Here is a 14,302-nt window from a genome sequence, read left to right as displayed (position 1 = left end):
GCGGTTGGAGACCGTGTATTCTTGAGAGTATCGCCGATGCGAGGAGTCAAACGATTCGGGGTCCGTGGGAAGCTAAGTCCCCGTTATGTCGGACCGTTTGAGATATTGGAGCGTGTGGGTGCGGTGGCATACAAGCTCGCACTACCACCGAAACTCGCAGGAGTTCACAACGTGTTTCATGTGTCCAACCTCCGAAAGTATATTCGCAACGCGACACATGTATTAGAGTATGAGCCCGTGGAGCTACGAGAAGACATGTCCTACGAGGAGTACCCGGTGTGCATCCTCGATCGAGAAGTTAAAAAGTTGCGAAGTCGCAAGATTCCGTATGTGAAAGTTCAGTGGAGCAACCACGCGGCGCGAGAAGCCACTTGGGAGCTCGAGGAAACTATGAGGCGAGAGTATCCGCATCTGTTTGAGTCAACGAGTTAAGGTATGCGTAATTTCGCGGACGAAATTATTTTAAGGGGTGGAGAATGTAATATACCGGAAATTCGGAAAATAAATATCGAACTTTAGTCAAATTGACCAAAGTGCGAGGATGGTACACTTCGGAAAGTCCGAAGGTGTTAAAACGATCAAAAGTGTGTTGTGGAAGGTTTTCGAGAGCTAAAGAATCAAATTCTGCAAAACTGCAGATTTTCAGCTCTCGGGGACCGGTCCCTGGTGGGAGAGACCGGTTCCCGAACGCGTATGAAACGAGACAGCCGAAAAATCGGCTAAGTCGTGAGAAAGTAGCTCTCGGGAACCGGTCCCTGTCCGAGAGACCGGTCCCCGAGAGACCGGTCCACCAAAGAGAGACCGGTTGCCCTGCGCGCAGCAGCTCTGGCTGCGCGGGGAGACCCTTCGGGAACCGGTCCCTGAAGGAGAGACCGGTCCCCGCCTGCGCGAACAGCCCAGTCCAGGCTGTGTGAAAGAGTGAAAGTTGAGGGGTTTATTTGTATTTTGGCAGCCCAATAGCTATGTTATGGGGCCTAATGAGATTTTCTCTCATTTTCCCCCTCTCATCTCTTCTCTCCCTCTCTCTCTCTAGAAGACAAAGCAGAGAAGAAGAAAAGAAGGAGAAGAAGGAGAAGAAAGAGAAGAAAGTGAAGGAGAAGATCAAGGAGCAAAGAGGCTTCATCTTCTTCCTCTCTAGAGCAAGAAAGGAGCAAGCTTAGAGGTAAGCTTTGCCCCTCCTCATGTTAAATCCCAAACTAGGGTTTGGATTAGAGCAAGAATGGTTTTTATAGAATGTTTAGAGTCTTTGAAGCTTTTCTTTTGCTTCTTTTGAGATCAAGACCATGTGCTTGGTGTGTGGGGTAAAGCTTGAAGGAGAGCTTGACCCCTCTCATGGTGAAATCCAAACTAGGGTTTGGAATGAGTTAGGAATGGTTCTAATGAACTATTTAGAGTATAATGAAGCTACTTTTGCTTCTCTTTGAGATCAAACCCTAGGTTTGATACATGTATTGGAGCTAGGGCACCAAATTGGGGCTTTTGCTCATAGGGATTTTTAAGTGCAATTGACCCTCTAGAAACCTAATTGGGGGTATTTCCGACGCGTTGGTGCGCTCGGATTTACGTTACGAAAAGCCAATGTAAAGTTATGGCCAAATAAGCCTAATTTGGCTTCGTTATGCCGCAGGTAAAGAACGAAGAGTCTAAAAATCCCAAGAAAATCGTCGGAGCACCTAAATAGACCTACGAGGTGGGTGGTGCTTCTCAAACTCATTGAACTTCTCTCTATGCCTAATGTGTCATTCAATTGAGCATATGTTACATATTTGTTGCATGCATTTTAGGGTAAAGTAATGATGAAAATGTAATGTTGCATGATTGTGAGTACAACTTGCATAATATGATGAATGAGAACTATGTAAACGTCGAAAACCCTATGTGTATGCATGAGAGAAAAGTGAGCACCCAAAGTGAGCAAAAGAACAGAGTGGCACAATGATATAGATCGAGTGGCATTTGAAAATGTGAAGTAAAGAGACACTAGAGGTAGTGTGATGCAAAGAACTAACGTGATGTAAAGAATGATGAAAATGACAATGTTTAAAGTTAAAGTAATGTGGGGAGTAAAGAACACGAAGTGCTAGAGGTAGCCAAAAGTAAAGAATGTAAAGAATATAATTGCTAGAGTTAGCAAAAGTAAAAGAAAAAGTAAAGAACAACGATTGCTAGAGTGGCAACATAAAGTGATGTAAAGAACCCTAGAGCTAGTGTAAAGTCATGATTGAACTTATAAATTCTTTGAGTTAAGGATATGATCATACTTGCTATGAGTTCCGTGCTCGAGGGCGGTCGCTCTCCCTCGGGCGATGCGCTCCGGAGTTATGCATCACGGGTTAGAGTAAACCCGAAGGACGGTCCTAGCGGGTGAGTTCCTGCGATGATGGACTTAATGTGAAGCAAGTTAATGCGGCGATAACCCCGGGTTAGCCTTGAGATTAAAGAGTAAAGAACAAAGAGCAAAGAACAAAGTGTAAAGTGTAAAGTGTAAAGAACGAAAGAACTTGCATAATCTGCATATGTTTAATGTTGAGCATACTTCTTGCTTTATTGTTCAGGCATATTAGCATCATGTATAGATTGGTTACTATATGCAGCTTATTCCTTCTATTATGCCTGAGTTAGTCCTAGTGGGAAAGTCGGTGATGTTGAGGCCGAACCCACTAGGAACTTTGTTGTAGTTCTCACCCCACTATTCCACAGAGCCGGGACCGAGCGAGCCGACCAGCGACCGAGGTAAAGGTATCGCACCTTAGACAGAGGCCACCAAAGTTGAGTTTCATTTTGTAGCAAAGTACCCTATGATCATCTTTTGTATATGATGGTAAATGATGTAAAGAAAAGAATGCAATGTGTATTTTGAGGTAAATGTGATGTAAGAAAGACATGATGAAATGATGTAATGAATGTAGGAAAATCGATAAAATTACAAGTTCGATGTATGTATATGATCTAAAATGAATCATATTACTTGTGTAGATGTTTAGTTTTCCTTTCTTTCACTAATGGCTAATGCTTACCCTCGTGTAAGCCGTTTGTGTATGTTTCCGCTAGTGCATTTCTTGTTTGAATTTGTACATGTGATGAGCCTTGGGCGGATAGGGGAAACTCTGTCCGTTCGGCGTCTGTTTGACGTGCTCGGGTCGGGCCAAATTGGTATCGGTCCAGGGGCGTGACACCCGCGCAATGCAACCGGTCTCTCCCAGAGGGACTGGTCTCTCGGGGACCGGTCTCTCCCCGCAGGGACCGGTTCCCGAGAGCTGGTTTTCTGGGACTTAGCCGATTTTTCAGCTTTCTCATTTGTCACGCGTTCGGGGACCGGTCTCTCCCACCATGGACCGGTCCCCGAGAGCACAAAAGCAGCAGTTTGCAGATTCTTGTTTCTTTAGCTCTCGAAGATCCCTTTAAACGCACTTTTACTCATTTTAACACCTTCGGACTTTTCTAAGGGTACCATCCTCGCACTTTGGTCAATTTGACTAAAGTTCGATATTTATTTTCCGAACTCTCGGTATATTACAGTTACCTTCTTATGGTGTATGCATAGTTACCGCAATTATTTACGATGCTTATGATGCAAGTCATGCACGTATATTTTCTACCCATGCCTCCACTTTATGGAGTAATAACAATCATGCGAGTGCTTTCATGCAATAAGGTCACATGCAAGTATTCAACCAGAATAAATGTTCCAACTTAGCTTCTTGTTCAACTTACATGTATTATGTCACAATGTCACAACTACTTGCCTACCACAAGTACGATTTCATCATGCAATTACGCGTCCTGTAGAATGCTAATTCACAAAGTGCCCCTACTATATAGGGTATAAATTCTACATGCAACACGTGTGTACTAGGTACTCTATCATTTTACCATGATTCAATATGCAAGAGTATGTTTCCATCTAAGTCTTATTTCCGTGGAACAATTGCCACATTCACGATCTAACATGCTCATTAAGGTTGCATAAAAGAGAAATCCTTATGAAGTGTCATTTTATGCCTAAGTCCACAAGTATGCCTCTACTATATAGAGCATCAAATTTTCTATACATAACATGTATGTATTAAGTTCTCATAAATTCCAACATGTAATTTTGAGCATGATTAAGCAACTAATTATGTCTCGAAATAGAAAGATAGACATTGGGGAAGTTCACCTATTTCGGTGAGGTCAAACCCACCGGAAGTACTCCGAACTCTTTCGTTTCGCCGAACGAAGTTGTCCCCCAACCTTCTAGCACCCTAAAAGAAATTCTACAGGGTTAAAAGCTACAAAACGACCACTTCAAAAATTTACAACATAAAAGGGTAGAAAATACCTTAGACCAAGAAAATCTTGTCCAAAGTCCAAATCGAAGCTAGAAAGCTTCACAACTAACCTACAAGAGTGTTCTACACCCATCAATTCCAACCCAAAAGCCTCCAATCAAGAAACCCTAAATAGAACCCTAGATTTCTCATTTCTAGGTTTTATTTCGAGAAATTCATAAAAAGGTGAATCAAAGGGTAGATTGATGCTACTAACCTCTCTAGAAGCTCCAAACCAAGCTAAGAGTGAGATAGGGTTAGAAATCTTTCCTCCAAAAGGCTCCAATCCAAGTTCCAAAGCCTCTCCAATGGTGAAAGGGTCACCAAGATGCAAAATAGAGCAAAAGGGAGAGATCAACCTCAAAATACTCAAGTAAAAAGGAGCTAAAAACCCAAAGAAAAGAAGTGGAAACCTACCCTTCCCCCTCCTCTGTCGCAGCATACAACCCCTGTTCAAGGGGTGGGGGTGTATATAAGATATTGCGACAAAAGCGAAAAGATCCCTCAAAAACTGCCAGACTGCAGTTTACACTGTGTACCGGTACATAGGAAAGTGTACCGGTACAAACCACTGTGCGCGCAAACCCGAGCCTCGGGTTGGCAGAATATCCCCATTTGTACCAGTACAACCATCAAGGTGTAACCAGTACACTTTCTGTTCCAGTACAACCATTAAGGTGTATCGGTACACATTCCTGCAGAATGCCACCCGAGAGCACCTAAGTCCTCCCCTTTGGTGACCTTAGCGCTACTTTAAAAACCACAATTCTCGAAAATCAAGCCATAGGTCGGGACAATGTCCACGACCTTCCAGAATATCTGGAAAGACTCAGAACACAGCTCAACACTCGAACCTTGCAATTTGCTAAAGCCCAGTGTGTTACAATATCCCTATGGTTTGTTATTGTTAAAACACTATTTATTTTATAAGTGAAATAATTTTTTTGCCATCACAAACATGTTATTCTAAAAGTCCCAACTATTAATTAAAGAGGAGTAAAAAAGGTCAATTTATATCATTAACTAACTAGGGTTAAGTATTTATTTATGGTTAACTAAAAAATGCTCAATTCATTTCATTAACTAACTAGGGTTAAGTATTTTCCTATGGTTAACTAAAAAAAGCTCAGTTCATCTCATTAACCGATTAGGATTAAAAAATATTTATCTTTAGTTAATTAATTTTTTCTAACGGATTTTAACGCAGTAACATATTTGAAAGTATCAAAATTTTTACAGAATAATATATAAACAAAAGTTGATCTTTATAGAGTCATCGTGTTTGTAAGGATATGTATAAAATTAACTCAATTAAAAGCCTCACAAAAATAGCTCCTTAACTAAAAAAAGGCCGACCTCTTCCCCATTTCATGCCGCGGCCGCCGCCGCCTCCTCCTCCCCCTCCTCCTTATAAATTAGTGTTCTTCTTTACACGTTCTCCAACACCGTCGTGCTCTAATAACTTGTGCTCTCTGTCTCTCCTTGTTTTCTGCCATTAGCAACGCCTAATAATAATATAACTTATTAGGCTCCCCTCTGTTTCTCTTCTCTCCTCCTCGTCTCCTTTTCCTTTTCTCCCTTCAATTATTATCTCTTCTTATTTATTACTTACTACTCATCTTAATTGCCTAATCAATCATCCATATATCTCATCTCATCCTTGGAGTTCGAGAATCTACGAGCTCGTCAGATTCCATTGCTGAGGAAACGAACAAAACAAGCGTCATTTGAAGGCGTTCTTTTGTTTCTTTTTGTTTTGCTCGCATTCGGAGCAAAGCTCAAGATAAAGAAGATTCCCAATCTCGCCACTTCATTCGCTTCTTTTATCTTCTTCACCTTTTGGAACCAATCTATCTCAATGTGCAACCACAGCGTCATTTGAAGGCACTCAACACTTCCGCCGTAAGATCATCTTCTTCTCTCGTTTACTTGCTTCATTAAATTAATTCCGAAATGCTGGTTTCTGAAAATAGTTTTCCTTCGGCACTAAATTACCACTGTTTGGTTTGATTTGTTTTTGAGTTAAAAAATGTACGAGTGCTGCTAAAGCAGCAGCAGGAGCAGAGAACTCGAAGAAGAAGAAGAAGAGAAATTTGAGCAGGAGGGTCTCAATCGGAAGGAAAATGGAAGATTCATTAGAGAGCAGTAATCGGGAGACGCCGCCGTCGTCAAAATCCTCCCCAGGTGTTGTCTACACAGATGTCAACATCGTTCCTGAGCATGCAAACGCAAAAGAAGGGATTCTTCTTAATATTGAATCCACGATCTCAACCCTCCAAGGCAAAATTTCTTACTTCTTTTCAACTATGTTATTTACGGTTCGATCGATTAGATTTCTCTAATAACTGCTTGCATATTATTGTCATTATTATCAGTTTAGAGTAGGATTTTCCCGCATTAACTAATTAAATTAAATTTGATTTTTCTTTCTTTCTTTCTCTCCTTCGTGTTTTCTCGCAGAGGAGATTTTGACGTTGCAACCGAGGCAGCGATGTCTCGATAAGCAGCGGCGAGAGGCTCTCGATAAGATCTTAGATCTGAAAGGTAGCTCCAAATCTTTCTTGATTAGAATTTAGAATATGAAATAAGAATGTGTGGCTAGAATTAGTTGTTGAAGTGCTTCAGGAAGCATTAGAGTGTTTTGTCGGGTTCGATCGCCTCTCTCGACGAATAATTGGAGGTTGAGATCGCCTCCCATCTTCGTGGAATCGGAGAAGATTATTGTTGGATCTGCGGGAACTAAGAAGGGCTTCAGCGTTGATAGAGTGTTCGCTCAAGAATCAACACAAGGTTTACTCAGATTCTCCTGTTTCACAAAAAAAAAAAAAAGAAAAGAAAAGAAAAAAAAGAAAATCGCAACGTAGCGTGTGACATTTTAACTGTTTAACTATTTCAGATGATGTCTTTATGGAAGTTGAGCCCATTCTTCGATCCGCGCTTGACGGAAACAACGTCTGCATTCTTGCTTATGGACAGACCGGTACCGGAAAAACGTACACGATGGTCGGTTTTTTTATTACAAAAGACTAAAAATTCAATTTATTAGGTTTTTCTTTGATCATGTTTGAGCCATTTTCGTAAACGGGTGCTCTGATAAACTGAGCTTTAATAATTTCCTAGGAAGGAGTGAATGGCGAGCCGGGCATTGTTCCTCGAGCCATCGAAGAGCTCTTTCGTCGAGTTTCTCACGACAATTCCGTGCCGTATACTTTGTCTATGAGCATGTTAGAGGTCTACGTGGGTAGCATTAGGGACTTGTTGGTCCCGAAGCAACCTTCATTTAGGACAGCGGCCCTCGTACATAGGAGGTAAGGAAAAAAAAAAAAGGAAAAAAAAGAGGAAAAAGCAAATACTCTTTGAGCTTATTATTTTGATAAGGGAAAAAAGAAGTACGTACCATTTTAAGTGAAAATTACAAACGAGAAAGACTTTGATCTTTTAGGCTAAAATGTAAATATAGCCTCTTTGCACTTTATCCGCCTTGATAATCAAATCCTAGAAAATGACTTCACTGTCGATTAGAAAATCTTGCAATTTCATCCACCCCATAGGAAGGCATTGGTAAGTGTTACTCTCACAAGGCCGTCTATAGGTTTTGATCATCGACACGGTTGAAGTGCAAATGCCTAAAGTACGTAGGGTGGTTACCTGCATTTGAGTAGCCTTTCCTTTATATTGAAATTTGTACTCGGCATTTAACTTTCATGTTGCAATATGGCATAAGCTAGTTGGTAAGATTACTAAGTTACGTACATTTGGTTTTTTACAGCAATCTCAGCATTCTAACTGCTAGTAATGGCGCGGTCGAAATTGAGGGACTCACAGATGTGGAAATAACCGACTTCAAACAAGCTAACCGATGGTATTCAAGGGGGAAACGAGCTCGCTCTACATCATGGACTAATGTGAACGAGACCTCCAGCCGATCACATTGGTGGGTTCATGAGATGCCTTAATTTGGTCTCCCCTTCTGCAACGTACTTTTAATAAATTGTAATGATTTTATTTGTTTTAGTTCTACATGTGTAGCTTGACGAGAATTACGATAAGCCAAACTAGTGGTGTGGGCGAGAGAGTTAGCAAGTTGTGGTTGGTGGACCTCGGGGGAAGCGAGAGATTGCTGAAGACTGGTGCCACTGGGCAGACGATGGATGAAGGGAAGGCTATTAACCTCTCTCTTTCGGCCCTTGGCGATGTTATTTCCGCTCTAAAGAGGAAGCGCAGCCATATTCCTTATAGGTACTTGACTAGCATTTAAGTACCTGTTATGTTTCTCATTCTCAATGTTTCATATTTAGTCTTTTGAAAAAACAGAAAAATTGGAGAAGCAAGAATTTTTGCAACCTCTAGATCGCTAAGTTTTAGACCAACTAACAACCCTTCTACTGCACGACCTATGTGCATGTGCACGGTTTCAAATGATCAAAGAACATTTCAAGCTTTATAACCATGGATAAATATTGGTCAGTCAAAACTGTCGAAAATATTGGTCAGTCAAAACTGTCGATCATGGTCGTGCGTCCGATGCCAGCTTGGTCCTTAAAATTTGAATAGTGGGCTAAAGTTGAAAAAACTGAAGAATACCTCATTTTTGTAAATTTATAAAAAGAAAAGGTGTTTTTTTTTTCCCCTTTTTCCCTTGCATACTCGTCTTTAGATTTTCTATATGCTTTTATGATTCTTGTCTCTGTGTTAGCAGGAATAGCAAACTTACTCAAATTCTCAGCGATTCTCTCGGTAACACAACTTCGTTTACTATCTAAACCAAACTATCATGAATTTTTTGGAACCATGTTTTATGATATTACTTTGCTCTATTGAATAAAATAGGTGATGGTTCGAAAGTTTTGATGATCGTGCACATTAGTTCCGGTGAAGATGATCTAGGGGAGACACTGTGTTCGTTAAGCTTTGCGCAAAGAGTGCGGTCAGTTGAGTCAAATAGAGAAATTTCGGAGGTATATCCTTCTCTTTTCTAATCTTTTCAAACTCTTCTACTCTATTCCAAGATTAGACATTGGTATCGCATGCAAAATTCCATGTCCGTGTAGGATTTAAAGAGGCAGAAGCAAACATGTATCGCTGAGCTCGAACAGCAAATAAATGATATTGAAGAAGAGCTCGAGAACATAAGAAAACAAATCAAGAGAACCCATAACTTGATTCAGGAAAAAAAGCAGCTCTTTCCACCGAATGATCCAACCATTGAAGATCACGAGGGATCACCGAGAAGCCCGCTCGTGATAGGCCATGGTGAAATTACAGAAAGCCTCCCAACTACAGAAAAAACTGCAAAGAAAACAGTTTGCAGATCGGGTCCTCGCTTTATGGCTTCTACCGTATGCAGTCGACAGAGGCAAATTGCAGGCGGAGAAGTAAGTGGAAAGATACGAACCGCAAAATCGGTCAGCAGAAGCAATGCGGATTTTTCTGTGTCTCAGTCGTTCAATCTTTCCGGTCGTTACGTTATATCAAACTTAAAGAATGCTAAGACTAATTTGGTGAAATTTGAAGGCACGATCGCGAAGGGGCGAGATTTGTTACTTAAATGCAAACCAGACAACATGAGCCATAACAGCATCGATTCGAAATCATCCTCGAATAAGAAGGTGTCCAAGTCTCATCCTAATTTGAAGGCTACACTTCCTAAACACAGAAGAAGAATGTCTGACCTATTGTAAGAGAACGGCATGGCAGCAAAAGTATTATAAGATATAGAGTGAAGCTTGTGAGTGGAGTGATGAAGTGATTTTCTTTTCTTTTCTTTTCTTTTCTTTTCTTTTGTGGCTTGATTAAATTTTTACTTCTTTTTTTTTATTATTATTATTATTGTTTTGGTGGTTTGTTGGCTTGATTCTTTTGTAAACTTGGCTTTTTGCCCTTCCTTGTGATGTTTTTAGTTTGGCATCGAAGGGCCCAGAAAAGATGTTTGGCATTAGGGTGATCGTGAATTGATTTTGTATCTGTTAGTGGGGTTAGTTGTATTGTTACTACAATTTGGAGACCTAATCATTGCTGAATCATTAAAATTTGTTCTTTCGGGGGTTTTTATTTCACTGGTTTTTGACCCTGATTTTAACTTTGCTCCAACTCCAATAGTTTTAGTTGTAATGATTTTGTTTGGCAGTTGTGGCAGTCGTGGCAGTTGAGGCCTTCACTTTCAGCATATCAAATAAAAGTGTCATGTTTGTTAAATAATTTGGAACAACCGTGTTTTTAATATTTATGTTCAGCACACTCCCTTATTTCTAAGCCAGACACTTTTTTTTTCCCCTTTCGTTAGGCCTGTTAGGCCTGAGATGTGGATTTGAATTAAATATGGAAAAACTAAGTGAGACTAAGAGCTTCCGCTATAATATCATACTAAATTATATGAAACAATGTAATTCTCCAAAAGCTTAAGCTAAGAGAAAATTGACTTTTTTTTTTTTTTTCTCAGCTGACACTTTTCTCTACTTTTAGGCTCTACATTTTTTTTTTTTGTTAGGTCCGAAATGTGGAGGTGAATTGAATAGGAGGAAATGGACAAGACAGAGGACCTAATAAGATTTGAATTTAAGACATCATTGGCACGGACTAAGTGATTATGCTCGCACACCTTTCTCAGCGAAGATAGACAAGTTTTACTCTTTGTTTGCTACTCCGGACCAAAGCGCCTTACGACTAAAGTGCGAAAGAGAGAAAAAAGAGAGATAGAGGTTCTTTGGAAAAATAAAACTAAGTATCTCTATTGCTTAAAAAAAAAAGAAATTATAAACGCATCTCTTTATGCTTGGCCTCAGTCAATCCCCTCCATGTATAGAGGCCTATGGTACATTGAAGACACCCTACTAATCAGCCTGAAAAACTGTATAGAGAATCCTTTGAGTTGCCTATGAGCCTTGAGTATCTGCTGGCAGTTTCGGAGGCTTTAATTTATACAGTTGTGTTATGTTTCGTCTCCCACAGAAGTTGTTGAAACGATTGCCCTCTTCGACTACCCAATTCAGTTTGCCAAGTTAGTTAAGGGGCTTGGGCCAAAATTTTTCTAAGTCCCTGCTCTCATATCATGTTTAGTAATTTGAAACAACAAATTTTTTCTCTGTCCCTGCTCTCATATCATGTTAAGTAATTTGAAACAAACAATTGTCCTTAAACAGCTTAAGCTCCCAAAGGGTGACGTTTTTAAAACAAATTTCTTTTCAACAATGTCATCAATATTGCTGAACCTTTCTTTTTTTAATTGGGGTTAAAAATTAAAGCACTGAGGACAAATATATAATGATCAAACTATATATAATTTCGATCCAACCTCAAGGACTAAATTGTTACAATTAAAACAATAACGATGACAGTACTGACGCTGGGATCATATTTCAGGAGCTGAATTTGTACGTAATCCGTTTCTCAACAAGGAATTATGAAACGTTAAAACCACTTCAACTGTAGTAGAATCTTCTGCACAACTCTAGATAATTTGAAGCTTTAATGGATCTTTCGTAGAGCTTCTTACTGTAGGAGATTGATTAATCGGTGTGGGTCAGGTCATAGGGCAATTTCTTACGGACTTGTAATTTAATGCTCTGAAACAAAAAAAAAGCTGAAATGGCTTCTGATTATGCCAAAAAAAAAAAAAAAGAAGAAAAGTTGGGAATCTAGGGCTGCTGCTTCTGGAGTGGTTTACCTCTTCCAAAGCCAAAGCCAAAGCCAAAGCCGTTGGGACTTGGTCGGAGACAAAAGAGGTAGAATCTACAAAACTTTTGATCATGAACCTTTGGCTTTGCTGGAAGTTTCCAGAGGCCAACAAGCAAAGCATTGACACGTCTAGATGCTAAATATGAGATGAAGCACTTAATTAGAACAGGACATAGAGCTTGCTAAGAGGAGATGTTAAATAGTATAAAAAGATCGTTGTACTTTAATGGCTTTGTTTGATTTGGGTATAAATAAGAATTGTATATTTCAGAGATAGATATAAGTTCAGTATAAGTCTGGAATAGATTAATTTTGCATTTGGATGAAAAATTAAGTTCTTACCGAAAATAAGAAAAATAGCGTTTGGATAAATAAAATGGAATAAGAAGAATAGTGAATAGTTATAAATAAAAAATAATAATATTGCTCCTTATATTACATTTGAATTTAAAATTTAAAATTTTATATTTAAATTTAAATATATAATTTTAAAATTTTAAAAATTTAAAATTTAAAATTTAAATCAAATTAGAAAATTTAAAGTTCTAAATTTAAGATTAAATATAAATTTTAAAATTTTAAAATATCAATTTCAAAATGAAAATTTTAAAATTTAGAATTTAAAATTATAAAATTTTAATTTTAAGATTACAAATCATAAATTTTAAAATTTTAAAATTTAAAATTTAAAATTAATTTTTTTAATAGGATAATTGCCTATATACCCACTAAACTTCAGAAATATCTTATTTACTCCTACTTTTTGTTTTCTTTCCAATATAAATCTCATATGTTCCTCCGTTATTCTAAAATATTTCTATAGTTATCACCTATTAAGTTAATTTGGGTTAAATGTGAGTTAAGTTGTAAGGAAGTGAATTCTCGAAATACAAGAGTTTAACTTCGATTAGAATCGACTTATTGTCGATTGGGTGTGCTTCGAAAAGTCCGAATGCGATGACAATGCAAAAAGTGCATTGTGGTTGGTCTCGAGAGCAAGTGTGCGAATCTGCACAAATTGCAGATTTTGCTCTCGGGGACCGGTCCTTGGTGGGAGGGACCAGTCCCCGTAAGCAAAGAGGGCGGCAGAAAAGCTCTGCGCGCAATGTTTGCTCTCGGGGACCGGTCCCTGGTGGGAGAGACCGGTCCCCGTACGCGTGGAAACTGGCAGAAGAGCTCTGCCCGCAAAGGTTGCTCTCGGGGACTGGTCCCTCTAGGGATAGACCGGTCCCCGTAGCCCGAAAATGCCCTGGATGGGCTGAGTCATGGTGGACAAGTTGAGGGGCTTTTATGCATTTGTAGCATAAGTGGAGGCTATATGAGAGTGAGCTCTCTCTCTTTTCTCATTTTCTTCCCTAAACACAACCCTAGCTCCCTCTCTCTCTCTAAGCTCTCTTCCTCTCTCTCTAGAAGGTGAAGAAGAGAAGGGTTTTGGTGGAGAAGCAAGCTAGGAAGGGGATCACCTCCATCTTCTTCGTCTTCTACTTGGTAGGAGCTATCTTACGAGGTAAGCTTCTAAGCCCAACCATGGTAGATCTCTAGGGTTTGGACTTCTAGCTCTAGAAATGGTTTGGTTGGACCTCTAGTAAGCTTAATAGGTGTTTAATGCTTAAATCTAGAGATTTGTTGGAGTAAATTGCAAAGATGCAAACCTAAGGCTCTAATTTGGGGTTTTTGCTTAATAGTTGAGCTTGATCTCAATTGATGGTATCTAAACCTAATTGCTAGGTGTCTAAACGCGTGGGTGAAGACGGATTGACGATTCGTCGAGTCGGTAGAGAGATATCGGCGAAAAGGGACCATTCGAGTTTCGTTCCCGCCTAGGAGGCCGAGACGACGTCGTGGCAAGTGCCGAATCACGTTCCTAAGTCTTGACATCGTCGAAAGGTGGATGGTGTCATCCCGAAGCAACCAGGCTCCTCTTTATGTCTTAGTACATTATAACCTTGCATCTCTTATACATGTGCATTGTAGGATTGCATTGTTATTCCATTTCCTTATCTAGTTGATATCAATGTATGAGTTGAATGCTTGATATAGTATTTAGATAAGGATTGGGTCTTGACATTGAATCCTAAAGTGCCGAGGAAAGGAGATGGGCTCGATGGTTACCTAGTGACATGATGAGTGGCATATGAATGATAATTGAAACAGGACGAGTGGCATCTAACTTAGCGTAAAGTGACACTAATAAATGCTAAACTTAGGGATAGGTGGACTCCCTAGTGATGGCTCGTAGAGCAAGAACATAGTGTAGTTAAACACTTGTATATGGACATTGGGATAGATGGATTCTCGAGTGATTTCTAGCCCTAGCT

The 14,302-nt window shown here is 39.6% G+C and overlaps 1 protein-coding gene and 2 long non-coding RNA genes across 3 annotated transcripts; 1 reads left to right on the top strand and 2 right to left on the bottom strand.

The window, feature by feature from the left end:
* Window positions 4,227-4,612, bottom strand: LOC109727991. Its single transcript, XR_002220881.1, has 3 exons — window positions 4,528-4,612; window positions 4,322-4,381; window positions 4,227-4,244 (listed from the first exon to the last, which is right to left on the bottom strand). It is a non-coding gene; the product is annotated as an uncharacterized LOC109727991 (long non-coding RNA).
* Window positions 5,673-10,366, top strand: LOC109728202 (kinesin-like protein KIN-14O). The gene is made up of 11 exons (XM_020258564.1): window positions 5,673-6,212; window positions 6,333-6,590; window positions 6,771-6,854; window positions 6,936-7,100; window positions 7,207-7,313; window positions 7,431-7,618; window positions 8,080-8,244; window positions 8,340-8,549; window positions 9,010-9,047; window positions 9,141-9,268; window positions 9,362-10,366. Exons 2-11 carry the CDS (start codon window positions 6,434-6,436, stop codon window positions 9,989-9,991), a joined length of 1,872 nt encoding a protein of 623 aa, XP_020114153.1. The 5' UTR covers window positions 5,673-6,212; window positions 6,333-6,433; the 3' UTR covers window positions 9,992-10,366.
* On the bottom strand, window positions 11,508-12,172 carry LOC109728273. The gene is made up of 2 exons (XR_002220945.1): window positions 11,974-12,172; window positions 11,508-11,872 (listed from the first exon to the last, which is right to left on the bottom strand). It is a non-coding gene; the product is annotated as an uncharacterized LOC109728273 (long non-coding RNA).

This window comes from Ananas comosus, linkage group 23, assembly GCF_001540865.1.
Source record: "Ananas comosus cultivar F153 linkage group 23, ASM154086v1, whole genome shotgun sequence".
NCBI lineage: Eukaryota > Viridiplantae > Streptophyta > Magnoliopsida > Poales > Bromeliaceae > Ananas > Ananas comosus.
The sequence above is the reverse complement of the archived record's forward strand: the minus strand, read 5'-3'. Positions and strand labels throughout refer to the sequence as shown.

What these genes read in the sequence shown, in the direction of transcription:
- LOC109728202 (XM_020258564.1), top strand. Translation starts at nt 6,434, where the DNA reads ATGGAAGATTCATTAGAGAGCAGTAATCGGGAGACGCCGCCGTCGTCA. An exon ending in CGCTCAAGAATCAACACAAG is followed by an intron (nt 7,101 to 7,206) that starts GTTTACTCAGAT and finishes TAACTATTTCAG; the next exon opens with ATGATGTCTTTATGGAAGTT. An exon ending in CCGGAAAAACGTACACGATG is followed by an intron (nt 7,314 to 7,430) that starts GTCGGTTTTTTT and finishes ATAATTTCCTAG; the next exon opens with GAAGGAGTGAATGGCGAGCC.